This window comes from Phyllobates terribilis, unplaced genomic scaffold, assembly GCF_046119375.1.
Source record: "Phyllobates terribilis strain yellow unplaced genomic scaffold, ASM4611937v1 Scaffold_7__3_contigs__length_470593459, whole genome shotgun sequence".
Taxonomy (NCBI): Eukaryota; Metazoa; Chordata; class Amphibia; order Anura; family Dendrobatidae; genus Phyllobates; species Phyllobates terribilis.
In genome coordinates this window covers 255428458-255455527 of record NW_027362767.1, presented here as the reverse complement: position 1 = coordinate 255455527, position 27070 = coordinate 255428458, and the positions used below count along the sequence as shown (strand labels likewise).

Below are 27070 nucleotides of genomic sequence, written 5' to 3'. Positions count from 1 at the left end.
GAAGGGAAGGGGCACTCTGAGGAAGGGAAGGGGCGCTGGAAAGTACGTTTACTCTGAATTGTGTTTCATCTGGGATTCCAAAATGTGGAGAGGAGACAGTGATAAATGGTGGAATAGCAGATATACAGGGGTGTACTGTACGACCTGCACTCGCATGACAGAAATGATCCAAAACGGGCAGGGATCCTGCAGAGGGGGCGATTAGTATAGTGCAATTATATGAATGTGTCCAGCGCTTGTATACAGGGGACTGCCGGCTGGGTGGACATCCTAAGGTGGTCTTCTAATGCACTTAATGGAAAGGTTTCATGGGGTGGGGGTTTGGGTTATCTCTGCTGTAATAGAAGCCCAAATGTGTGTGTGTGGTGGGGGGTCTGTGCACATAGAGACATGCAGGGGATAGAAATATGAGGAATTGTGTGCTGGGGGTCTCCACGTACAGTGCAAAGAGCTATTTGGATGCCCCCCACCCACCTTCCTCACTGCCAATTAGAGAGAGAAGCCATACAGCGGTGGGGTTGTCATGGCGACTGGAGAGAAGTGCAGAACCAGGGTGATGACATCACTGTGCTATTATGGGATGGAGGCAGTGATTTCCTCCATATAGAGGCCTGCTCTCCTCCAGTCCATATAATCACGTGCCGCCTGTACGAGAGGAGCTGATGACACGACGTGGAAATGTGATTGGGATCCAGAAATTGGTGAATAGGGAGATTTTAGATGATTACTACACCTGTGACAAGATGGCTGAGCCTGCAGCGGCGGCAGGGGAGTGATGAATTCACACATACTAGCATTGTGTATCTGTTCGGTAATATGGCGGTAATATATACTGCTAGCCTATAGCTGCCCCAGTGTACGCACATTACACCTCCAGGGGTTTTCTCACCTCCCATCCTGCACCCATAGACATAATATGGTGTCGCCCCATGGCAGATATAACGGCTCCCCCTTTTCTGGGAAGAATTTCTACAAGATTTTGGAGGCGTCTGTGGGAGTTTTTGCCCCTTCATCCAGAAGAGCATTTGTGGGGTCAGATACTGATTTTGGGGGGAGGGCGGGGTCACCATCTCCATTATAGGATGGGGCTGAAGTCCGGACTCTGTGCGGCCGCTCATGTTCTCCCTCCATGTCTGTATGGAGCTTGTGCACTGGGCACAGTAATGGGGAACAGAAAAGGGCAAACCCCAAACTGTTCCCACAAAGCTGGAAGCTACAATTGTCCACAATGTCTTGTGGAGAAGATTAAGATTTCCCTTCCCTAGGATTCAGAGGCCGAGGCCGACCCCTGATAACAGCCCATAGCATTATCCTCCTCTACCATCTGTACAGCGGCACAATGCAGTCAGGAGGTAACGTTCTCCTGGAATCACCAAACCCAGACTCCTCCATCAAACGCTGGATAGAGAAGTGCGATCCATCCCTGCACAGAACACATCTCCTCCAGAGTCCAGTGGTGGCGGCTTTACACCACTCCATCCGACGCTCGGCATTGTGCTTGGTGATGTACGGCTGCATGCAGCTGCTCGGCCATGAAGCTTCTGGCGGGGGCGCTGTGTTTGTGCTGATATTATACCAGAAGAGGTCTGGACTCTGCAGTTATGGGGTCAGCAGAGCGGTGGTGACTTTTCTGCCCTCTGGTCCTCAGCACTCGGCCCCCCGCTCTGAAACGTCATGGGGATCTCCACTTTGTGGCTGATTTGCTGCGGTTCCTTCCTCTTCCCAATAATATCACTACAGGTGATGGGGGAAGATTTAGGAGGAAGTAATGTCATGATTGGACTTATTGGGGCCGGAGGTTATACACTAAGGTCAATGTGGCCAGAGGTTATAACCCAGGGGCAGGGGAGGTTATACACTGGGGAATAAAAAATCCAAATGTAATGATGAAGACATGTATCCTATACTACTTTTCACTATATGGTTTGTGATATGGGCACCATCAGTCAGAAGTGAGGTACAGGATGATGGATAAGTAGTTGGCGGACAGCTGTCGCCAGGTCGCTGAGGATTATTCCCGGTTGATAACGTCACTGCCATCCGTTCGAGAAACCTGTGACTGATTTAGTCTCAGCCCTGAGGATCGATAGGAGGAGCTGGGAATAAGTGTTTTATTATAGTGCATGTCACCCGGGGATATGAGAACAGCGTCCTATATCACCCTGCCAGCGCTGCGGTATGATGTACTGCCCGAGCCCTACACTATTTCCAGCACATCACTCTGCTATTCCACTAATTAAAGGGCCACGAAAACTAAAGGTCCCTTCACAGGGGCAGATAAATGGCTCATCATGATCGCCGACATAATAAACCCCATCATTTGCTTCCATATTTTTCAGTAATTGTGAAGCTTTTCGATTGCACACCTATTAGATGCATATTTACACGAGGGACGTGCGGACGACATGCAATGGTTTTTGCGTCACCTTAAAAGCAATTGATCACTGGGTAATGATGGCGGATGATCGCCCAAACGATCGCGATTGTCAATGACGATCATCTTCCTCTGAAAAAGCCCATAAAATCATATAATATAAGTAGAGATTGTGCGTTTTCAGTCATCTCATTGAAAAATTCTAAGGTCTCCTACAGTTTTACATGGCAGATAATAGGGAACAATAGACCAGTTACACTGTGTATAGAGGTTATTATCCGGGACCATATTCTCTCAGAAACACCTTGCTGTTCACCCATCTTGATGGGAAGCCATAGTGCCCTGTAGGGACCATATTGGCTTGTTCCTCTGCTGTTATTTTTGTGACAGGAATGACCTACAAAGATGGCGGACATTGAATAATTCACTATATTTTCATTTGCGCCTGACTGGGAAGTTTTACGTTGATGGGGCTGGATAGATTCAGACTGTGTGTAAATTGCCTCAGACTGTGCTCCTTGCACATCTTTTATTATATTCTTTGATAAATTTACCACTTTTCTCTATTGGTATAATGTTACTCGGTGATTAACTCATTAGTGCCCTTTGGCTGACAGGCCTGTTCAGGATGAGGGGCTTCACTCATGTCATGGCCTGAACTAAAAAGCAGAATCCGTTCAGGTTGAACATTGGGTCAACGTGCGGTCAGACGAGAAGGATATCGCCTCACGCCCTGTATTATAGCGCCCAGGCTTCATCTCATGATCACCGCTGATGAAAGCTGAGATATCAGAGGCTTTTGGTTTGGTTCTGATTGGTGATTTTTTTTCCATAAGGATACCACAAAACAACTCCTCTTATCTCAGCTTCTTGGACCTTCGCGGTATTTGCTGGTCACAGTATGGCGGCATTATAATTCCGCACCCCCGCCTCCTGTGCGTTGGTGCAGGACATGTCCCCTTTGCTCCTTTCTCTGGCTCCATGGAGTCTCCACTTTCTCCTTTTTATAATTCTCTCCTCACGTGTAAATACCTCATAAAGTGCCCCCATAACATTCATGTCTGCTCTGGTACGCTCATCTCCATATTATGACCGAGCTGCACCTGGCGTGTGGAATTCACAATGGAGGAATGCCGTGCCGTGTCCGTCTCTCCTCCACATTCCTGCACTCAAAATACTTCACAATCCATCTGATTTCACGTGTAAAGTATGGCCGGCCATCTCTGCACGCACCCAGGTTAGAATAATGGTCCCCAGACAGAAGGATCAAGAAAACCAGTGGTGGTCCCCAAAGACAGACTTCTCTAATGTCACCTTCTCAGAAGACCATTTGATTGGACTTCCCCTTTAAGAGGTCTAGTATTAAATACCCCAAAAGTAGCCGTCTTCCATAGTATAAAAAATCCCCACTAAGCGTAATAAATGAAAAGTGACTAAATAGAATTTTAACTTGGTGATGGCTGAGTGACCACCAATATGGCTGCCTTTATGGAACCTACTTTGGTTGGTATTGGTAGTTATAACTACTGAGCGATATATCTGCCTCCACGCCTGTGTGTGTGTGTATATGTATATACAGTACAGACCAAAAGTTTGGACACACCTTCTCATTTCAAGATTTTTATGTATTTTCATGACTATGAAAATTGTACATTCACACTGAAGGCATCAGAACTATGAATTAACACATGTGGAATTATATACTTAACAAAAAAGTGTGAAACAACTGAAAATATGTCTTATATTCTAGGTTCTTCAAAGTAGCCACCTTTTGCTTTGATGACTGCTTTGCACACTCTTGGCATTCTCTTGATGAGCTTCAAGAGGTAGTCACTGGAAATGGTTTTCACTTCACAGGTGTGCCCTGTCAGGTTTAATAAGTGGGATTTCTTGCCTTATAAATGGGGTTGGGACCATCAGTTGTGTTGTGCAGAAGTCAGGTGGATACACAGCTGATAGTCCTACTGAATAGACTGTTAGAATTTGTATTATGGCAAGAGAAAAGCAGCTAAGTAAAGAAAAACGAGTGGCCATCATTACTTTAAGAAATGAAGGTCAGTCAGTCGGAAAAATTGGGAAAACTTTGAAAGTGTCCCCAAGTGCAGTTGCAAAAACCATCAATCGTTACAAAGAAACTGGCTCACGTGAGGACCGCCCCAGGAAAGCAAGACCAAGAGTCACCTCTGCGTCTGAGGATAAGTTTATCCGAGTCACCAGCCTCAGAAATCGCAGGTTAACAGCAGCTCAGATTAGAGACCAGGTCAATGCCACACAGAGTTCTAGCAGCAGACACATCTCTTCAACAACTGTTAAGAGGAGACTTTGTGCAGCAGGCCTTCATGGTAAAATAGCTGCTACCGTAGGAAACCACTGCTAAGGACAGGCAACAGGCAGAAGAGACTTGTTTGGGCTAAAGAACACAAGGAATGGACATTAGACCAGTGGAAATCTGTGCTTTGGTCTGATGAGTCCAAATTTGAGATCTTTGGTTCCAACCACAGTGTCTTTGTGCGACGCAGAAAAGGTGAACGGATGGACTCTACATGCCTGGTTCCTACGGTGAAGCATGGAGGAGGAGGTGTGATGGTGTTGGGGTGCTTTGCTGGTGACACTGTTGGGGATTTATTCAAAATTGAAGGCATACTGAACCAGCATGGCTACCACAGCATCTTGCAGCGGCATGCTATTCCATCCGGTTTGCGTTTAGTTGGACCATGATTTATTTTTCAACAAGACAATGACCCCAAACACACCTCCAGGCTGTGTAAGGGCTATTTGACCAAGAAGGAGAGTGATGGGGTGCTACGCCAGATGACCTGGCCTCCACAGTCACCAGACCTGAACCCAATCGAGATGGTTTGGGGTGAGCTGGACCGCAGAGTGAAGGCAAAAGGGCCAACAAGTGCTAAGCATCTCTGGGAACTCCTTCAAGATTGTTGGAAGACCATTTCCGGTGACTACCTCTTGAAGCTCATCAAGAGAATGCCAAGAGTGTGCAAAGCAGTCATCAAAGCAAAGGGTGGCTACTTTGAAGGACCTAGAATATAAGACATATTTTAAGTTGTTTCACACTTTTTTCTTAAGTATATAATTCCACATGTGTTAATTTATAGTTTTGATGCCTTCAGTGTGAATGTACAATTTCCATAGTCATGAAAATACAGAAAAATCTTTAAATGAGAAGGTGTGTCCAAACTTTTGGTCTGTACTGTATATATATATATATATATATATATATATATATATTATCCATATCCTAGCAATATCACTTACTAAGATGGGAATACCTACTTAGTGTCACTTTGGAGGACCCATAATGTCCATATGTTACACAAACAGCTCACTTATTTTATTGGGACTCTGTAATGCCTCATCTCCCCTGCAGGGGCGCTGTAGAAATATTGTGCACTTGGTTCTACATCCTCCCCCAGGAATTACAGCAGATGCCTGGGACAACCTGTGATCGGCTTCCCTTCTGCTGCATTATGTTTGTGTAGTCATCCTGGTGACTGCACAATGAGATAGATAGTAATGTCATTAGCTTGTGGCCATGATTGACATTACAACCTGCTCCTTTAAGATGCTCTTCTTCCTTAATGAGATCATTCAAAAATTACAGAATAAAAGTCCAAGGTTTTTAAAAAAGAAAACGAAAAAGCTTTCTTGTAAATTTACATTTTCGGCATTGACCATGAGCAGAGACCTGCCTGTGATTTACAAACCCGTCGATGCGACCAGACTTATTCTACAATCGAATTTAGTTAATAACATTTTCTGACATCATGTCTGATGTACGGCAGATGTTCCTCGCCACCCACCCGCCTGTATAGCTGTGGGGAGTACTAGAAATCCCAGCATGTCACACTATAGCCACTTAGAACAAATGTAAAACTTCATACTGCTATGACCCCACCCTCCAAAAATACCCCCCCATCCTACAGAGCAAAACGTCACCCATGGAAATGCTGCCATTATCCACCCCGATACATTGACGCTCTGCGGTCTACTGCGCTGTTCCACTCTCATGCTTTACACTGCAGCTCGTCTTTATAAGATTGGCTGCTGGTTGTCCACACAAGCCCTCCCTGGAGACTTCACCACAGTAAGAGTAATTAACCATTTTTAGGTCATCTTCGTTGTGGGGCGACATTTTGGGCTGAGCAGTTTTGACTGGCTTCCCTTAAGACTTGGAGGCTTGTCCTCATTATAGGGAATGTGTCTTCAGAAAATGACCTATCGTTAAGTTTTTATGTTAACTGTATGGTTTACAAAGTTTCCATTTTTCCACATCCCTGTCTGCAATTTTCACACTGGCCACTAGGCCTTACACTGGACTCATAATTCCAGTTCTGTACAGACAACTTTACAACAGTCTCATTGTCATCACAGACAGGATTACAATGAAAGGTAGCAACTCTGTATACAGTAGATAATGCCAAGGAGAGAGGTTGGCGTGTTCTCAGTTGTGTGGTTTGATGGTTTGGTGAAGTGGGGTACTTCAACCCCAGAAAACTGTAGACAGTAATTCACACTGGACATGCGAAAGAGTTTATTTCATGTCCAAAAATTAATCGTGTGCACATACATGACGGGTGCAGGAATATGCGACATAAAATGTTTTTTAACATTTCAACCCTTCATGGGTCTTATTCATAAAGTCGCTTAGTGTAGATAGCAAACGGGCGCTCCCATTGAGAAATCCACAAGACGAAGGCGCGGGAGCGCCCTTTTGCTATCTACACTAAGCGACTTTATGAATAAGACCCAGGAATGGTTGTAACATTAAATAACATGAAATAAACTATTTTGCATGTCCCAAGAAGTTTGCGGTGAATTACTGTCTACAGTAGATAATTCAACATACATTGTTCACAATAGGTGATGTCACAGCTCACCTCCTCCTTCTGGACAATGACTGATAACACCACTATAATACAGTAGATAACACAGGATCCACCAATCACTATAGGTGATGTCACAGCTCACCTCCTCCTTCTGGACAATGACTGATAACTCCATTTTTTAGTAGTAGATAACACAGGATCCACCATTCACAATAGATGTTACAGCTCACCTCCTCCTTCTGGACAATGATTGATGACTCCATTTTTACAGTAGATAACACAGGATCCACCAATCACAATAGGTGATGTCACAGCTCACCTCCTCCTGTACAATGACTGACACTCCCTGTATACTGTATAGTAGATAACACAGGATCCACCATTAATAGGTGATATCACAGCTCCCCTCCTTCCCCTCCTGTAAAATGATTGATACCACCTCATAACACCTCTATACACAGTAGATAACACAGGACAAACCATTCACAATGGGTGATGTCACAGCTCACCACCCCATCCTCCCTTCACAGTGATCTATGCTTAGATTAGAGCATGACCAGTTTATACAAACAGATCCAAGTCCATTTATTTCTGCTAATATCCATGTGAAGTACAGGAAGTAGGAGCCCGATATTAGACCTAGCTAGTGTGATAATTGCATGGTTTTTAATTCTGTAAAGGTAATGATATGAAATAATATCCATTTTTTAAATACTTTTAACATCAAACCTGATTTAAACAATAGGCAAGCTTCCGATGACAAATTCCTTTAATTGATCCTTAGGCTATGTTCTCACACGTTGGGTTTTTCTGCTTTTTTTGCTGCAGATTTTTATGCAAATTTTCAGCTGTGTTTTGCAGTACCAGCAAAGTCCATGAGAAACCAGATTTCTCTGTTCACACATCTTGTTTTTTTTTTGCTGCGTATTTTGTGCCTTGGTTGGGTTTTTGGAAAATAGAGCATGTCACGTTTTTCACACATAGGAAATAATGGGTGGTGAAAAAAACGCTGAAAAGACGCAGCAAAATTAGCATCTGCGTTTTTTCAGTGCTTTTGATGGCAAAATAGAATGGGGTTCTTTTTTTTCACAGAATTTTATGTACATTCATAAATAGAGACAGAAGGACAGTGAAAAAACGCACAAAAAATGCATAAAAAAACGCAGCAAAAACAGCGTTTTTGATGCAGCTGATTTCCTGCCAGAGATCAGTTTTGCTGCACATTTGTGACGTAAATAAAAAACCAACATGTGTGAACATAGCCTTACTTGGAAGAATGGTCCTTTGACGATAAGCTGATCTCAAATCTGAGAAAAGCTGTCAGTAAGTGTTTAGCTTTCCTGCAGCGCCAACACTGGATAAATGAAGCATTACACATCATCCATTCAATGGGTTGTCTGTGTAATGCAGGACAGGACGTGTCCTCCAGAGAGGGAGACGCTCTTAGTCACCAATAGCCAACACATCCCAGAAGCCAGAATTGCCCTTGTAATGACCGAGGGAATGATCTTCAGACCTTTGCTCCTCGATTCTTTAATTTTTTAGCAAAATACAAAACTTAGCAGTATAAACGAGATTGTGTATAATTTGTCTGTATCTGGATAGACGCTTTCTTTACCCCGCCGGCCCTTAGTATTTCCTTCCCGGTAATTCACTCCAGCTGTGCGGGTGAAAGCTGCACCAGTTTGGGGTCAGGAGTCAGCACCAGCGGGTGGAAGTGTCAAGTTGTCTTTAAAACAAGATGGCTTCTCCTGGCATGGGGCGTCTCTCCCAGTCAGGTGGACTGGGGACCCAGCAGGAGGGTAACCCTGAGTAAATCTCAATTTCCAGATTTCAGGGCTAATAAACTGCTTATATTAACTCGCAGCTTAGAGAGGACCATGCGATACGGTGTTGGGTTGACGACATTTGTGAGGATTAAACCCTCAGGATCCGAGAACAAATTCATCATTATCCACTTGGACTATTAAACTGATGCCCTCCGTGAGTCCTGCAGGCTCACAATCTAAATTCCCTATCAGTTTGTCTTTGGAGTGTGGGAGGAAACCAGAGGAAACCCGGAGGAAACCCACGCGAACGATGGGAGAACATACAAACTCCTTGCAGATGTTGTCCTTGGTGGGATTTGAACCCAGGACTCCAGCGCTTCAAGGCTGCAGTGCTGACCACTGAGCCACCGTGCTGCCCTTGGGGGGTGAAACAGAATGGTATATTAAACAGTACAATAATAGTGGAGCCGGAAGGTCAGAGGTGAGAGTGCGTGAGATGGGAACCACATATAGCAGATATTTCCCTGGATATGCCTTTAAAGGCCAATAAGGGTAGAAAGAGAATTTCCAACATTTTTTCATATATAAAGGGAAGCATTGGGTCCAGTATTTAACAGAGCCCCTGAGGAAGTGCAGATGTTTCGCCCACCTTTACTGATTATTCATCGTGCTACATCTACATGAATATATACTGAAGTTTCATAAACGCTGGGGCAAAGTAAAGAGAAAAAATCCCAGAGATCTGGAAATGTGTGTTTTCTTTAAAAGCCTCCGCTCTTGACATATCCAGCATATGGGACGTGACGTCTGAATGTTTTTACACGGTCTGTACAGTCGATCAGCACAGACGACAGGTGAACTAATAATATTCTGTGGTTCATTGTGTTGGTGCCGTATACGGGGGGTATATAAATACCGCTTGGGAGACACAACAAGGGCCTGTCTGGTCCTTTTGGAGCCTTCAGAGTACTCTGCTCCTCTCCACCCACCCTTGAAGGTCTTTTGGGGATTTTTCTAAATTAATGTGGATTCTACCATTTGTGTTGGTGCCAGCATTGCCCCTATGGCTGAGTTCATATGTACTGGAAGAAACCCATGTGGGCTCTTCGATAATAAAATCCAAATGTATTACCTGTGGATTGGGCGGAAACTCCTTGGCAAATCCGCAGCAGAATGGATGTCTTCTGCTACACATGGATGGCGTTTTGGAAGCTTCTTCCACATGTATTGTCCAGATCCGCAGCGTCTCTACTTTGCCCGTTCATGTTTTTAGGATTTAAAGAGGATATCCGAGTGAAATCCCCTCGGCCAAAATAGTTACACCGTGGAGCCTTTAGGAGCCTTCCTGGTCCTAAAGTTTGGGATTTTAAGAAGGGCATTATGGGTGGGGTAAATTGTCCATGAAGTTCCCTTTTTATTGCCTTTGTGTTGGTCGCTCCAATGATCTTACTCTATATTAACACAATTGTGTTTCTTTTTCAGCCCCAGAACTGATCTGCTGAATGTGGACCTGGGCAAACCACTTAGGATATTGGCATTGTCGCCCAAGAAGCTGACCTCCTCTCTGAGGATACACCATGGGACAAATGGGTGGCTTTCATCTTTCCTTCCTACTCATGGTCTATTCTTCCATCAGAAGATCGGCCTCCTCTCCGTTCCCAAGCTTTACCGTGTCGGACACGTCTCTTACGCACCTGGCGGTGCACAAGCACACTGGCGACGTCTACATCGGTGCTGTCAACCGAATTTACAAACTGTCGGAGAATCTGACCGAGCTGCGCTCCCACTTGACTGGTCCCATTGACGATAACTCCCGCTGCTACCCCCCGCCGTCTGTGCGTCACTGCTCTTACAAGCTGTCCCCCTCCGACAATGTCAATAGACTATTGCTGATCGACTACACGGGTAATCGGGTGGTGGCATGCGGGAGTGTGTGGCAAGGGATATGCCAGTTTTTAAGGTTGGACAATCTTTTTAAGTTGGGGGAGCCCCACCACCGCAAGGAACATTATTTGTCGGGGGCGAGAGAGCCTGACTCCATGACCGGAGTCATTGTAGAACAAGATGCCGAGCAGAGTAAACTTTTTATCGGCACATCCATTGACGGTAAATCAGAGTATTTCCCCACCCTTTCCAGCCGCAAACTTCTGAAGAATGAGGAGAGCGAGGAGATGTTTCGCCTGGTCTACCAGGATGAGTTTGTGTCTTCTCAGATCAAGGTCCCTTCTGATACGCTTTCCCTGCACCCTTCTTTTGACATCTACTACGTGTACGGCTTTGTCAGCGGTGGGTTTGTCTACTTTTTGACCCTACAACTGGACACACAGCAGACCTTACTGGATGCCACCGGAGAAAAGTTCTTCACATCTAAGATCGTTCGTATGTGCACCGCAGATCCGGAGTTTTACTCTTACGTAGAATTTCCTATTGGATGCACCAAGGACGGCGTGGAGTATAGACTCATCCAGAGTGCGTATCTTAGCCGGCCTGGCCAAAAACTGGCCCAAGAACTAGGGATACCAGAAGATGAAGATGTTCTGTACACAGTCTTTTCTCAAGGTCAAAAGAATAGATCCAATCCTCCCCGCGAGTCTGTCCTTTGCCTCTTCACCCTCAGCCAAATCAACAAAAGCATTAAGGAGCGGATCCAGTCTTGCTACCGCGGAGAAGGAAAGCTGTCCCTCCCGTGGTTACTTAATAAGGAGCTGCACTGCATTAACACGGTAAGAGGTCCAAAGAACGCTGCAGGTCGTTGTATCCTCGTGTTTCGCGTCCCCGTAAATCTGAGCTGATCGTCCTTACTAAGAAGGGTTGGGTCCATGCCCATCTCTCAGCTGTGTCTTACGATGAAGCAAGGCACTGGGGAGTGTTAAAGGCACATGTGAAGATTTGTTGCCGAATGTATAACATTATTAAAAATTGATTTTTTTCTCATGGCGGAAGTTGCTCCGTTAGGTGCTCCGCGAGCTAATTAAATTCCTTTGTATGATTTTGGCTTGTCATGGACGCTATGCTCGGAACTGAGAAAGGCAAATAGTGCTGCATCCACTTAAACAAGATTAATAGGATTGCAGCCAGCGTTTCCTCCGTAACCCGCTAAGTGTCAGCGAGACAGTTTGTGCGCACATATTGCACTGTGAGACACACATCGAGGTCTGTTGGTTATTAGGACGCTCGCGGTGGGCCTTACATCTCGGCAAGTTGTGTTCCCATGTACGTTCCATAAGACTTCTATCTGGGAAAGCTCATCCCTTTACTTCTCCACAACTAGAGGACGCCTCTGCCAAATCTGAGAATTCTGGTTTGTATAGGGGTTAGCACCTCTTTTAGGATGTGCCAAGTTCTGAGTCTCTTATCAGGAGTCCTTTCCTGTGGGGCTCCACATACTTGAGATTAGTTTTATTCGCCCCTTCTGTGACTGGAGGACAGACTCCTTTAAGGGTGTGCCGAAACTGTCAGTTTCTATGGACCCCAACTGCCCTCTGATGACAGGTGTTGGAGGAGAAAAGGATCGGGCATGCTGAATTTCAACATGCCCCATCCTTTTGTTCCTAAGGGAGATAAGCTGAGTGTCATGGCTTGACCTGGGCACATGCGTACATTACCGAGTCGGGTGTGCCTGCTTATGGAATGATGGAGATGCTGGGAGTTATAGTTTAGTGAGCATCTGCCCAAATTATTTTCCCAAAAGAGCTCGAGCGCCGGGAGTGAGAGGTCTTATAGAGAGCGCACATTATGGAAATGTAATTAAGACGCCGCGATTTCCATGAGCCGTTCAGCTACAGTCTGATTCCTGGATCTGTTCAGCCCAATTTTCCTTTCTGATTGGTCTTTAATCTGCGCTCACGTGCTGATCAGTCCTGCTTCATCCCTTCCTGGGTCTGGCAGCTTCTTGCAGACACTGGGCCCTATAATTGAAGCGCTATTTAAAGAAACCACGTCCAAAGACCGTGTAGCTGCGAAACCCTGCTATTTTCATTTAAGCAGCCGCAAATGTGACATTCCTAAACGTGTCCATGAGGAGGGTTACTATCTACGTGGCAGAGCTGCTACCAGTCCGGATTCTGACTTACTCCTACTACTCAGTGCATACATATTAAAGCGATAGTCATGGCCGCCCGCTCCCAGCTCCCTTACGCGGGTTACTCTGCTTTCTTAGATTCCCGAGTGACTTCTCTAAACTAGTTACTCAATGCTTCCTTACGTATTTGCTTCACTTTGTAGTAGTGTTCTCCAAGTTGTGACTCTACAGCTGTTGCAAAACTACAACTCCCAGCGTGCCCTTACAGTCTGCGGCAGTTAAAACTGAAGTGTGTGTGTGTGTATGACTATATATTAGTCAGGACCCTAGCCATTTCCTCCTTCTCACTGTCCTGTGTCAATTGTAAGACAACTGTCTGCTGTCTCTCCCCTGGGCCCTCGTCTGCAGCCGGAAAGGAGCCTCTCCCCTGGGCCCTCGTCTGCAGCCGGAGAGGAGCCTCTCTCCTGGGCCCTCGTCTGCAGCCGGAGAGGAGCCTCTCCCCTGGGCCCTCGTCTGCAGCCGGAGAGGAGCCTCTCCCCTGGGCCCTCGTCTGCAGCCGGAGAGGAGCCTCTCCCCTGGGCCCTCGTCTGCAGCCGGAGAGGAGCCTCTCCCCTGGGCCCTCGTCTGCAGCCGGAGAGGAGCCTCTCCCCTGGGCCCTCGTCTGCAGCCGGAGAGGAGCCTCTCCCCTGGGCCCTCGTCTGCAGCGGCAGAGGAGCCTCTCCCCTGGGCCCTCGTCTGCAGCGGCAGAGGAGCCTCTCCCCTGGGCCCTCGTCTGCAGCGGCAGAGGAGCCTCTCCCCTGGGCCCTCGTCTGCAGCGGCAGAGGAGCCTCTCCCCTGGGCCCTCGTCTGCAGCGGCAGAGGAGCCTCTCCCCTGGGCCCTCGTCTGCAGCGGCAGAGGAGCCTCTCCCCTGGGCCCTCGTCTGCAGCGGCAGAGGAGCCTCTCCCCTGGGCCCTCGTCTGCAGCGGCAGAGGAGCCTCTCCCCTGGGCCCTCGTCTGCAGCGGCAGAGGAGCCTCTCCCCTGGGCCCTCCTCTGCAGCGGCAGAGGAGCCTCTCCCCTGGGCCCTCGTCTGCAGCGGCAGAGGAGCCTCTCCCCTGGGCCCTCGTCTGCAGCGGCAGAGGAGCCTCCCTCTCCCCTGGGCCCTCGTCTGCAGCGGCAGAGGAGCCTCCCTCTCCCCTGGGCCCTCGTCTGCAGCGGCAGAGGAGCCTCCCTCTCCCCTGGGCCCTCGTCTGCAGCGGCAGAGGAGCCTCCCTCTCCCCTGGGCCCTCGTCTGCAGCGGCAGAGGAGCCTCCCTCTCCCCTGGGCCCTCGTCTGCAGCGGCAGAGGAGCCTCCCTCTCCCCTGGGCCCTCGTCTGCAACAGGAGCCTCCTGCCCCCTTAGCTTAGCCTTACTCTTTTCAGATGGTCAGTGTCACCTGCCAAAAATGAAACCGATCAGCATGAGATTGAATCCGCCATATACATTAGTCGTCTGAAGCTGGTGATCAGTCTTTGTATGGTGACCTCCCTGCTGTCCTCCGACAGGTCGAACCCGGGAGTGCAGCACAGCATCCCCAGGGGATATGAGTGGGGAGTTATGGACGGGGTCCATCCACCTGCACGTGGCAGACAACAACCCCGCAGCCTCCCACCCACGCGGTAACTGTAGATAATCCGCACATGTTATCCCTATATAGTAAGGTATTCTGAAAAGGACAAAAATGCTATAGAAATAATTCCCAACAACATTGTATCTGCATGTCCTGTGTGATTGTGATGGGGAAATGGCACAGCAAATGCATTCTTCAGAGCTTCTACCACTTGGCACAGAGCCCGCTCGGGGCATGCCAATGCCACAGCCCAAGCTCTAACTGCATGCAACACCTAAGGGCGAGAGGACAACACGTGCGCCATATTCTGCTGCCTGAGAAGGGGGCATAATCTAGTAAGACGTCACTCAGCTCCTGTCATTGTGCTCTTATATGACTGCTCTGGACCCTTTTTTCTGTCCCTCTATGGAAATATAACATGTAAAAAGACCAAAAAAGCAACCAAATGACACTCTGCAAGAGGGGGAGGGCAGGCTCCTGCTGCAAATGGGGTCATTGGGGGGGGGAGGCTCCTGCTGCAGATGGGGTCACTGGGGGGGAGGCTCCTGTTGCAGATGGGTCACTGGGGGGGAGGCTCCTGTTGCAGATGGGTCACTGGGGGGGAGGCTCCTGTTGCAGATGGGGCACTGGGGGGGAGGCTCCTGCTGCAGATGGGGCACTGGGGGGAGGCTCCTGCTGCAGATGGGGCACTGGGGGGGGGGAGGCTCTTGCTGCAGATGGGGCACTGGGGGGGAGGCTCCTGCTGCAGATGGGGCACTGAGGGGAGGCTCCTGCTGCAGATGGGGTCACTGGGGGGGAGGCTCCTGCTGCAGATGGGGCACTGGGGGGGAGGCTCCTGCTGCAGATGGGGCACTGGGGGGAGGCTCCTGCTGCAGATGGGGCACTGGGGGGGGGGGGCTCCTGCTGCAGATGGGGCACTGGGGGGGGGAGGCTCTTGCTGCAGATGGGGCACTGGGGGGGAGGAGGCTCCTGCTGCAGATGGGGCACTGGGGGGGAGGCTCCTGCTGCAGATGGGGTCACTGGGGGGGAGGCTCCTGCTGCAGATGGGGTCACTGGGGGGGAGGCTCCTGCTGCAGATGGGGCTCTGGGGGGGAGGCTCCTGCTGCAGATGGGGCACTGGGGGGGGGGGCTCCTGCTGCAGATGGGGCACTGGGGGGGGGAGGCTCTTGCTGCAGATGGGGCACTGGAGGGAGGAGGCTCCTGCTGCAGAGGGGGCTTTGGGGGGGAAGCTCCTGCTGCAGATGGGGTCACTGGGGGGGATGCTCCTGCTGCAGATGGGGTCACTGGTGGGAGGCTCCTGCTGCAGATGGGGCACTGGGGGGGAGGCTCCTGCTGCAGATGGGGTCACTGGGGGGGAGGCTCCTGCTGCAGATGGGGTCACTGGGGGGGAGGCTCCTGCTGCAGATGGGGTCACTGGGGGGAGGCTCCTGCTGCAGATGGGGCACTGGGGGGGGTGGCTCCTGCTGCAGATGGGGCACTGGGGGGGGAGGCTCTTGCTGCAGATGGGGCACTGGGGGGGAGGAGGCTCCTGCTGCAGATGGGGCACTGGGGGGGGAGGCTCCTGCTGCAGATGGGGCACTGGGGGGGAGGCTCCTGCTGCAGATGGGGCACTGGGGGGAGGCTCCTGCTGCAGATGGGGTCACTGAGGGGGGAGGCTCCTGCTGCAGATGGGGCACTGGGGGGGAGGAGGCTCCTGCTGCAGATGGGGCACTGGGGGGAGGAGGCTCCTGCTGCAGATGGGGCACTGGGGGGGGCTCCTGCTGCAGATGGGGCACTGGGGGGGGGAGGCTCCTGCTGCAGACGGGGCTTTGGGGGGGGGGCTCCTGCTGCAGAGGGGGCTTTGGGGGGAGAGGCTCCTGCTGCAGACGAGGCAAGAGGGAGGCTCCTGCTGCAGACGGGGCACTGGGGGGGTAAGGCTCCTGCTGCAGACGGGGCGGTGGGGGGGAGGCTCCTGCTGCAGATGGGGCACTGAGGGGGAGGCTCCTGCTGCAGATGGGGCACTGAGGGGAGGCTCCTGCTGCAGATTGGGTCACTGGGGGGGAGGCTCCTGCTGCAGATGGGGTCACTGGGGGGGAGGCTCCTGCTGCAGATGGGGCACTGGGGGGGGAGGCTCCTGCTGCAGACGGGGCTTTGGGGGGAGAGGCTCCTGCTGCAGACGAGGCAAGAGGGAGGCTCCTGCTGCAGACGGGGCACTGGGGGGGTAAGGCTCCTGCTGCAGACGGGGCGGTGGGGGGGGGCTCCTGCTGCAGATGGGGCACTGGGAGGGGAGGCTCCTGCTGCAGACGGGGCGGTGGGGGGGAGGCTCCTGCTGCAGATGGGGCACTGGGGGGGAGGCTCCTGTTGCAGGTGGGGGGGGGGGCTCCTGCTGCAGATGGGGCAGTGGGGGGAGGCTCCTGCTGCAGATGGGGCACTGGGGGGGGGCTCCTGCTGCAGAGGGGGCTTTGGGGGGGGGCTCCTGCTGCAGAGGGGGCTTTGGGGGGAGAGACTCCTGCTGCAGACTAGGCAAGGGGGAGGCTCCTGCTGCAGAGGGGGCTTTGGGGGGGTGGGGGCTCCTGCTGCAGATGGGGCTTTGGGGGGGAGGCTCCTGCTGCAGATGGGGCACTGAGGGGGAGGCTCCTGCTTCAGATGGGGCAGTGGGGGGGAGGTTCCTGCTGCAGATGGGGCACTGGGGGGGGCTCCTGCTGCAGAGGGGGCTTTGGGGGGAGAGACTCCTGCTGCAGACTAGGCAAGGGGGAGGCTCCTGCTGCAGAGGGGGCTTTGGGGGGGTGGGGGCTCCTGCTGCAGATGGGGCTTTGGGGGGGAGGCTCCTGCTGCAGATGGGGCAGTGGGGGGGAGGCTCCTGCTGCAGATGGGGCACTGGGGGGGGGCTCCTGCTGCAGAGGGGGCTTTGGGGGGGGGCTCCTGCTGCAGAGGGGGCTTTGGGGGGAGAGACTCCTGCTGCAGACTAGGCAAGGGGGAGGCTCCTGCTGCAGAGGGGGCTTTGGGGGGGTGGGGGCTCCTGCTGCAGATGGGGCTTTGGGGGGGAGGCTCCTGCTGCAGATGGGGCAGTGGGGGGGAGGCTCCTGCTGCAGATGGGGCACTGGGGGGGGGCTCCTGCTGCAGAGGGGGCTTTGGGGGGGGGCTCCTGCTGCAGAGGGGGCTTTGGGGGGAGAGACTCCTGCTGCAGACTAGGCAAGGGGGAGGCTCCTGCTGCAGAGGGGGCTTTGGGGGGGTGGGGGCTCCTGCTGCAGATGGGGCTTTGGGGGGGAGGCTCCTGCTGCAGATGGGGCAGTGGGGGGGAGGCTCCTGCTGCAGATGGGGCAGTGGGGGGGAGGCTCCTGCTGCAGATGGGGCACTGGGGGGGGGGCTCCTGCTGCAGAGGGGGCTTTGGGGGGGGGCTCCTGCTGCAGATGGGGCACTGAGGGGGAGGCTCCTGCTTCAGATGGGGCAGTGGGGGTAGGCTCCTGCTGCAGGTGGGGGGGGGGGCTCCTGCTGCAGGTGGGGGGGGGGCTCCTGCTGCAGATGGGGCGGTGGGGGGGGGCTCCTGCTGCAGATGGGGCACTGGGGGGGAGGCTCCTGCTGCAGAGGGGGCTTTGGGGGGGTGGGGGCTCCTGCTGTAGAGGGGGCTTTGGGGGGAGAGGCTCCTGCTGCAGACGAGGCAAGGTGGAGGCTCCTGCTGCAGATGGGGCACTGGGGGGGATAAGGCTCCTGCTGCAGACGGGGCGGTGGGGGGGAGGCTCCTGCTGCAGATGGGGCACTGAGGGGAAGGCTCCTGCTGCAGAGGGGGCTATGGGGGAAGAGACTCCTGCTGCAGATGGGGCACTGGAGGGGAGGCTCCTGCTGCAGACGGGGCTTTGGGGGGGTGGGGGCTCCTGCTGCAGACGAGGCAAGGGGGGGGCTCCTGCTGCAGACTGGGCAGTGGGGGTGGGGCTCCTGGTGCAGATGGGGCGGTGGGGTGAGGCCCCTGCTGCAGACGGGGTGCGGTGGGGGAGGGCCTCCTGCCAGATATTTGGGTTACATAATTGAGCTGCTAAGATGCACACATATAATTTCTTTGAATATTTTAGATGAACAGTGGGGGTAATAAGTATTTGATCCCTTGCTATTTTTGTAAGTTTGCCCACTGACAAAGACATGAACAGTCTATAATTTTAGGGTTAGGTTAATTTTAAAATTGAGAGATAGAATATCCCCCCCAAAAAATCAAGAAAATCACATTGTATAAATTAGATAAATGTATTTGCATTTTACAGTGAGAAATAAGTATTTGATCCCCCACACACCATTATGAATTCTGGCTCCTACAGACCAGTTAGACGCTCCTAATCATCTCGTTCCCTGCATTATAGACAGCTGTCTTACATAGTCACCTGTATAAAAGACTCCTGTGCACAGACTCAATTAATCAGTCAGACTCTACAACATGGGCAAGACCAAAGAGCTTTCTAAGGATGTCAGGGACAAAGATCATAAACCTGCACAAAGCTGGAATGGGCTACAAAACCATAAGTAAGATGCTGGGTGAGAAGGAGACAACTGTTGGTGCAATAGTAAGAAAATGGAAGAAATGCAAAATGACTGTCAATCGATATCGATCTGGGGCACCATGCAAGATCTCACCTCGTGGGGTATCCTTGATCATGAGGAAGGTGAGAAATCAGTCTAAAACTACACGGGGGGAACTTGTTAATGATCTCAAGGAAGCTGGGACCACAGTCACCAAGAAAACAATTGGTAACACATTACTCCTTAAAGGTTTAAAATCCTGCAGTGCCCGCAAGGTCCCCCTGCTCAAGAAGGCACATGTGCAGGCACGTCTGAAGTTTGCCAATGAATACCTGGATGATTCTGTGAGTTATTGGGAGAAGGTGCTGTGGTCAGATGAGACCAAAATTGAGCTCTTTTGCATTAACTCAACTCGCATTGTTTGGAGGAAGAAGGATGAGTGCAACCCCAAGAACATCGTCCCAACCGTGAAGCATGGTGGGGGAAACATTATACTTTGGGGGTGCTTTTCTGCAAAGGGGACATGACGACTGCACCGTACTGAAGGGAAGATGGATGGGGTCATATATCGTGAGATTTTGGCCAACAACCTCCTTCCCTCAGTAAGAGCATTGAAGATGGGTCGTGGCTGAGTCTTCCACCAAGACAATGACCCAAAACATACTGCCAAGGCAACAAGGGAGTGGCTCAAAAAGAAGCACAGTAAGGTCATTGAGTGCCTAGCCAGTCTCCAGACCTTAATCCCATAGAAAACTTATGAAGGGAGTTGAAGCTCCGAGTTGCCAAGCGACAGCCTCAAAATCTTAATGATTTAGAGATGATCTGCAAAGAGGAGTGGACCAAAACTCCTCCTGACATGTGCGCAGCCCTCATCATCAACTACAAAAAACGTCTGCTGTGCTTGCCAACAAGGGTTTTGCCACCAAGTAATAATTGTTGTTTGCCAGAGGGATCAAATACTTATTTCTCACTGCAAAATGCAAATAAATTTATGTAATTTATACAATGTGATTTTTTTGGGATATTCTAACTCTCAATATTAAAATTAACCTACCCTTAAAATTATAGACTGTTCATGTCTTTCAGTGGGTAAACTTACAAAAACAGCAAGGGATCAAATACTTATTACCCCCACTGTACATGTGATTAGTACCACAAGACTAGTTTATGGGGGTCTCTGCACCCTGTGCTTCTCTGATCAGAGCTTTTGACATCTGCCTTGTGACTGTATTGATGTTTGGAGATCATCCATGCTGACTGTCTCCACTAGCAGAAATAACTAGGAAATGGCGAAGTATAATTTTTAGCTCCGAGGGCGACTGAAGGATATTTATAGGTGATGTTTTTGATTTTTGTTGGAAACGCACTATAAACCTAAAGTATTACCTATAAAAACCCCGGCGTTCATTAGGAAAATGTGTGTCTTAATGGGAATGACGCGCGCCGGGCTGTAAATCATTGCGGATACGAGTCACCTTGGCTCGCAGCTGCGTCCTTTATAGGAAGTGGTGACCGTTACGATGACGAATTGCTCGTTCCGTTTTCTTATACTTATTGGTGCAATGGCCTGCGGCGTGAAGGACTACAACTCCCAGCATACTTGGCTTGTCGATGACATTTAACCCCTGTTGTTTTGTTTGCAGCCTTTGCCTATTCATGACGGCTTCTGCGGCCTGGCCTTAAATCAACCCATTGGCGGTCTGAAGGTGATCGAGGGGCTTCCGCTGTTTGAGGATAAAGCGGACGGCATGGCTAGTGTTGCCGCTTACAGATACAACGGGCACTCTGTGGTTTTCGTGGGCACCCGAGCTGGAACCCTGAAAAAGGTGGGTGCACAACTGGAATATTTTGCAGGTTCTCTCATTTTGTGGATTGTTTAATTGGGAAGGGAACTGAGAAATATATAAAGAAATTGTGTGTGTGTGTGTCTTGGAAACTCAGCCATGACTGCCCTTCTCCGCCTCACTGTCCTGTGTGGTTGTAAGACCCCTGGCTGCAGCAGGAGCCTCCCCCCTCTGCCCTGTCTGTTGTAAGCCATAAGATATGTAAGCCCTGCCCACTTGGCTAAGGGATCCCCCTACTAATCGCTGTGATTGCCTTTCCTTAGGTAGATGCGGTTAGCAGTGTATTGAGTTGTGGAGGTCTAAGTGCATACGACTCTCTAATAGGAAGGGAACCGATCACAGTCAAAGGGTCACAGCTCTGAAATAACAATTACTGTTGTTTGTTTGCTTATCTAACGTCTATGGTGTGTCCTGACTCTACTATGAAGGCTGATTAAGAAAGATTGGGCATGCTGAATTTCAATATGCCCAATTCTTCTGCTCTCAACAGGCATATTGGATTTCAACATGCCCAATCCTTCTGCTCTCAACAGGCATATTGGATTTCAACATGCCCAATCCTTTTGTTCTCATCAGGCGCCTGTTGGATTTCAACATGCCCAGTCCCTTTGCTCTCAATGGACATGTTAGATGAGAACAAAAGCATTGGGCATATTGAAATCTAACAAGCCTGATGAGAACTAAAGGATTGGGCATGTTGAAATCTAGCATGTCCAAAAAGAAAAACAGGATTGGGCATGTTGAAATCCAACAAGCCTGATGAGAACTAAAGGATTGGGCATGTTGAAATCTAACACATTGGATTTCAACATGCCCAATCCTGTTGTTCTCATCAAGGATATTACCTGGGATGTATTGCCTGCTTTAATCTTAAGTATTTGCTCGCTCAAGACCCTCAATGTTTGTATAACTTGATAAACCTGATGATGGTCACCTGTACCCCTATATTCAGTTTTGCTATGGTTATTGGGAGAGGCTTTATGGGGCTTATTATGGGCCTCCGCCAGTACAGGAGAGCCGGGCACCTGCGTGGGCTGAGCATGAGGTCAGGTGTAGACGGGTGCGGGGGGCATCTGGTTCGGAGCGTGCAGGAGGCCGCTCATAGTTTTGGCACCTAATATAACTGACGGGTTTTATAGATCGGCCTTCACCTCGGCTGGGGGAAAGGACAGAGAATTCATCACGTCGCGCCATAAATCCTGACTGCCATACAGATAATTAGTCGAGAGCTTTCCGTGCCCAGATCTCGTCACTTCTTATTGTTCCTGTAATCAGGCGGCTCCGCGCCACAGCGATTATCTTATAGGCGCGAATGTGTATAATTCTGTTTACCCTTTATTCCGGGGTTAATTTACTCACTTATATACTTGTCGTATATACTCCTGTACTCACCTCGGCCTCTGATGGCGCTATACTGGGGGGACCCCTCATGTCCTCTGTCTACATGAACAGATGTAAATAATTCTTTGGAAGCGTAATAATGGGTTAAAGTCCAGAAAGTTTAATGGTCTTGGCAGAGCCTGATCTTCGGGGAGCTGTAAATTAAAGGCAGCGAGCTCCGCTGCAGCAACTACAGTCACCCAGATTAATTAGTATTACATGCCTTTGCTGAATCCGTGGATTTCTCCACTCAAAGCTCCTCTCCTCTCCACGGCGGACTCTGCAGGGACCCCTACATCAGCTCCACTACTGCTGTCTGGGTGACTACTTTTTCCTTGCATTTACAGGTGTGGTCCAACAAAAGTGTATTTGCTTTCATAATAAAGTTGAAATCCCCTTGTGATCAGCTGCGATCAATGGGGATCCCTAGCAGTAAGTGTTTGGTTTTCCTGCAGCGCCACCGCAGGGGGAATGAAGCATTACACAGGTCTCATTAATATCAATGTGTTTTCTGTGTAATGTATGGCCGGACAGGTCCTCCAGAGAGGGCCACACTCTTTGTAACCATTTGTTACTGAGAATCGTGGACAGAGGACCCCCCTCTCTGTTGAAGGGGTTATCCGGCACCACTCACTGCTGCATCAGAAGTGACTGGTGCCAATGAATTTATGATCCCACAGACGCCCGATCAGCAGGTGTTATGCAGGTGTGTGGGGTCATAACGTCATCAGAACCGGCCCGATCAGCAGGTGTTATGCAGGTGTGTGGGGTCATAACGTCATCAGAACCGGCCCGATCAGCAGGTGTTATGCAGGTGTGTGGGGTCATAACGTCATCAGAACCGGCCCGATCAGCAGGTGTTATGCCGGTGTGTGGGGTCATAACGTCATCAGAACTGGCCCGATCAGCAGGTGTTATGCAGGTGTGGGGGGTCATAACGTCATCAGAACCTGCCCGATCAGTAGGTGTTATGCAGGTGTGGGGGGTCATAGCGTCATCAGAACCGGCCCGATCAGCAGGTGTTATGCCGGTGTGTGGGGTCATAACGTCATCAGAACTGGCCCGATCAGCAGGTGTTATGCCGGTGTTTGGGGTCATAACGTCATCAGAACCGGCCCGATCAGCAGGTGTTATGCAAGTGTGGGGGGTCATAACGTCATCAGAACCGGCCAGATCAGCAGGTGTTATGCAGGTGTGGGGGGTCATAACGTCATCAGAACTGGCCCGATCAGCAGGTGTTATGCCGGTGTGTGGGGTCATAACGTCATCAGAACCGGCCAGATCAGCAGGTGTTATGCTGGTGTGTGGGGTCATAACGTCATCAGAACCGGCCCGATCAGCAGGTGTTATGCAGGTGTGTGGGGTCATAACGTCATCAGAACCTGCCCGATCAGCAGGTGTTATGCTGGTGTGGGGGGTCATAACGTCATCAGAACCGGCCCGATCAGCAGGTGTTATGCTGGTGTGTGGGGTCATAACGTCATCAGAACTGGCCCGATCAGCAGGTGTTATGCAGGTGTGTGGGGTCATAACGTCATCAGAACCGGCCAGATCAGCAGGTGTTATGCAGGTGTGGGGGGTCATAACGTCATCAGAACTGGCCTGATCAGCAGGTGTTATGCTGGTGTGTGGGGTCATAACGTCATCAGAACCGGCCCGATCAGCAGGTGTTATGCTGGTGTGTGGGGTCATAACGTCATCAGAATCGGCCCGATCAGCAGGTGTTATGCCGGTGTGCGGGGTCATAACATCATAAGAACCGGCCCGATCAGCAGGTGTTATGCAGGTGTGGGGGGTCATAACGTCATCAGAACTGGCCTGATCAGCAGGTGTTATGCTGGTGTGTGGGGTCATAACGTCATCAGAACAGGCCCGATCAGCAGGTGTTATGCAGGTGTGTGGGGTCATAACGTCATCAGAATCGGCCCGATCAGCAGGTGTTATGCCGGTGTGCGGGGTCATAACATCATAAGAACCGGCCCGATCAGCAGGTGTTATGCAGGTGTGGGGGGTCATAACGTCATCAGAATCGGCCCGATCAGCAGGTGTTATGCCGGTGTGCGGGGTCATAACATCATAAGAACCGGCCCGATCAGCAGGTGTTATGCAAGTGTGGGGGGTCATAACGTCATCAGAATCGGCCCGATCAGCAGGTGTTATGCAGGTGTGGGGGGTCATAACGTCATCAGCACCGCTCACATCTCATGTATACATTTCTGGATAACCCCTTTAAGTCAGAATTCCCTTCATGTAAGCAGGTTTTCTACACTGATAAAAATCTTTAAAGAAGATCTGTCACTTGCAATAAATATGTAACTCTGTTTGTGATGTAAATGCCGCTGTTCTCCTGAATCCGGCGATGATTTTCTTTTCTTCCTGTGCCTCTCTGTTCCTGAGATATGGCCTCCTCTTCCCTGTATATAAATCTAATCTTGTTATCCAAGTGGGCGTATTCCTCAACTCTTTTCTGTGAGAGTTTTTGACTCCACCCACTTGGCATGTCCCTTATTTTCTTCCTCACTGCGCTTTGTGTGGTTGTGAGATAACTGGCTGCAGCAGGAGCCCCCCCACACCCACCTATGAACTCCTCTTTCCTGAATATAAATGTAATCTTGTTAGCCAAGTGGGTGTGTTCCTCAACTCTCCTGTGTTCTTCAGGATCTCACCCACTTGGCTAAAAAGACTAGATTTATATACAGGGAAGAGGAGGCCATATGTCGGGAACGGAGAGGCGCAGGAAGAAAAGGAAAACATCGTCGGATTCAGGAGAACAGGGTCTTTTACACCAGATAAAAGTTTACGCTTCATGGCGAGTGACAAGGATTTTACTTCATAAAGTTTCCGCGGGTCACTACGCTACAGTTGTAGAGCCGCCGCCGGCTCGGGGAGTTAGCGCCTTGTGTCTGCAGGTTGTCGTGATGAGTAGGTCCCAGTGAACCTTGCAGCACAACATATGTTTTCTATAGTCCTCTCTATGCTCTGTCCATGTGATGCTCAGGCCGTGATCCGTACTAAATCAGGTACATTTTTTCCTGGGGTTTGATAGACGAGAATGTGGTTATGGAGCTTAGCTCCAAGGGCAGCCGGCCCTAGGGAGAGGCGGAACATTAAACTTTTCATAAAACGGTGTGAAATCTGAGTCCGCGGCACACAATCCTCCCCAGCTGGAATCCATTAGCACACTCCTGTTTTACACATTTCTTTTTGGTCCCGCACATATTTATGTCTCTGGCACATCAACGTGCTTTTCTCTTCGACTTTCAGCCCTTCCCCCACTCACCGCAGATCTAGTATTAAAGGAACGTTCCTCTCCTACAGTGCGGTGACCATTTTATCTTTCACTCTGTCATTGACACTTGTAGTCTGGGACGACACGTCATGATGCCACCGATGGGGCTCATGATTGAGTAATTGGGTCTGATCATATGGACCCGCCTGAAAATCCTTGTGATCAAAGCCATGGTCGAACGGGAAACCCCTATATATAAATCGGATGACAGCCCTTCTAGAGAATTCATCAGATGTATGGAAAAACGTATCCAAAAAGTCAGATTTACTTAAGTTGTCAGATAATTTAAATAGTTCTGACAAAAGATGATCAACTGGAAAACCCCTGATTGAAATGATAATTGGATGGGAAATCCCGGATCGCCGGATCGAGAATACAACGGACGAGCCGAAAAAGGTGTCTGAAAAGATGGATTTATTTAGGTTTTCAGACAGTAGTGATTGAGTATTCTGTTCTCATCACCATGGGCATGCACGAAAATCCTTGTGATCCAAACAGTTACTGGGTGGAAAACCCCGGATCGCAACCATGTTCGAATGATAAACTCCTAGTCGAAAGAATGATTGCTTTAGGAAACCCCTGATCGAAATGATGATTGGATGGGAAACTTCTGATCAAAGTGATTGCTTAGGAAACCCCTGATCTAAACAAAACCAATGATCGAAGAGATGATTGCTTGGGAAACCCCCGATAGAAACAATGGTTGGAAGGGAAAACCCTGATCAAAACCCATGATTGAAACAATGATTGCTGGAGAAACCCCTGATCAAAACGAAACCCATAATCGAAACGGTGATTGCTTTGGAAACCCCTGATCGAAACGAAACCCCTGATAGACACGATGATTGGATGGGAAACCCCTGATCGAGACAATCAGATGGAAAACCCTTGATAAAAACCATGATCGGATGGGAAACCCGTGGTCGCAACAATAATTGAGAATTCAACACATAAGCCGAAAAATATGTCAGCCAGTAGTGACTATTGATTAATCACGTCTGATCATTATTGGACATGAATAAAATCCTTATGATCGAAACGATGATTGGATGGAAAACTTCTGATCAAAATGATTGCCTGGGGCACCCTTGATCGAAACGAAACCCATGATCGAAGAGATTATTGCTTGGGAAACCCCCGATAAAAACGATGATTGGAAGGGAAAACCCATAATCGAATCGATGATTGCTTGGGAAACCCCTGATCGAAACGAAACCCCTGATAGGCACGATGACTGGATGGGAAACCCCTGATCGAGACGATCAGATGGGGAAAACCTGTGATCGCAACAATGATCAAGAATTCAACGAGACAAAAAAAATGTCAGCCAGTAGTGACTATTGATTAATCGTGTCTGATCACTATTGGGCGTGCATAAAATCCTTGTGATCGAAACGTTGATTGGAAGGGAAACCCCTGATCGAAAAGATCGAGAGTTCAAGATAAGACCGTCAAAAGGTATTAGGAAAAGTTAATG

The 27070-nt window shown here is 50.0% G+C and overlaps 1 protein-coding gene across 3 annotated transcripts in view; it reads left to right on the top strand.

Moving 5' to 3' along the window:
- Nucleotides 1-27070, top strand: part of PLXNA3 (plexin A3) — a 114229-nt gene that overhangs the window by 13046 nt on the left and 74113 nt on the right. For all 3 annotated transcript variants that reach the window (XM_073640350.1, XM_073640348.1, XM_073640349.1), the window contains exons 2-3: nt 10470-11710; nt 20724-20906. In XM_073640350.1, coding sequence (XP_073496451.1) covers nt 10565-11710; nt 20724-20906 — 1329 coding nt within the window. In that variant the 5' untranslated portion in view covers nt 10470-10564. The remainder of the gene's footprint in view (nt 1-10469; nt 11711-20723; nt 20907-27070) is intronic.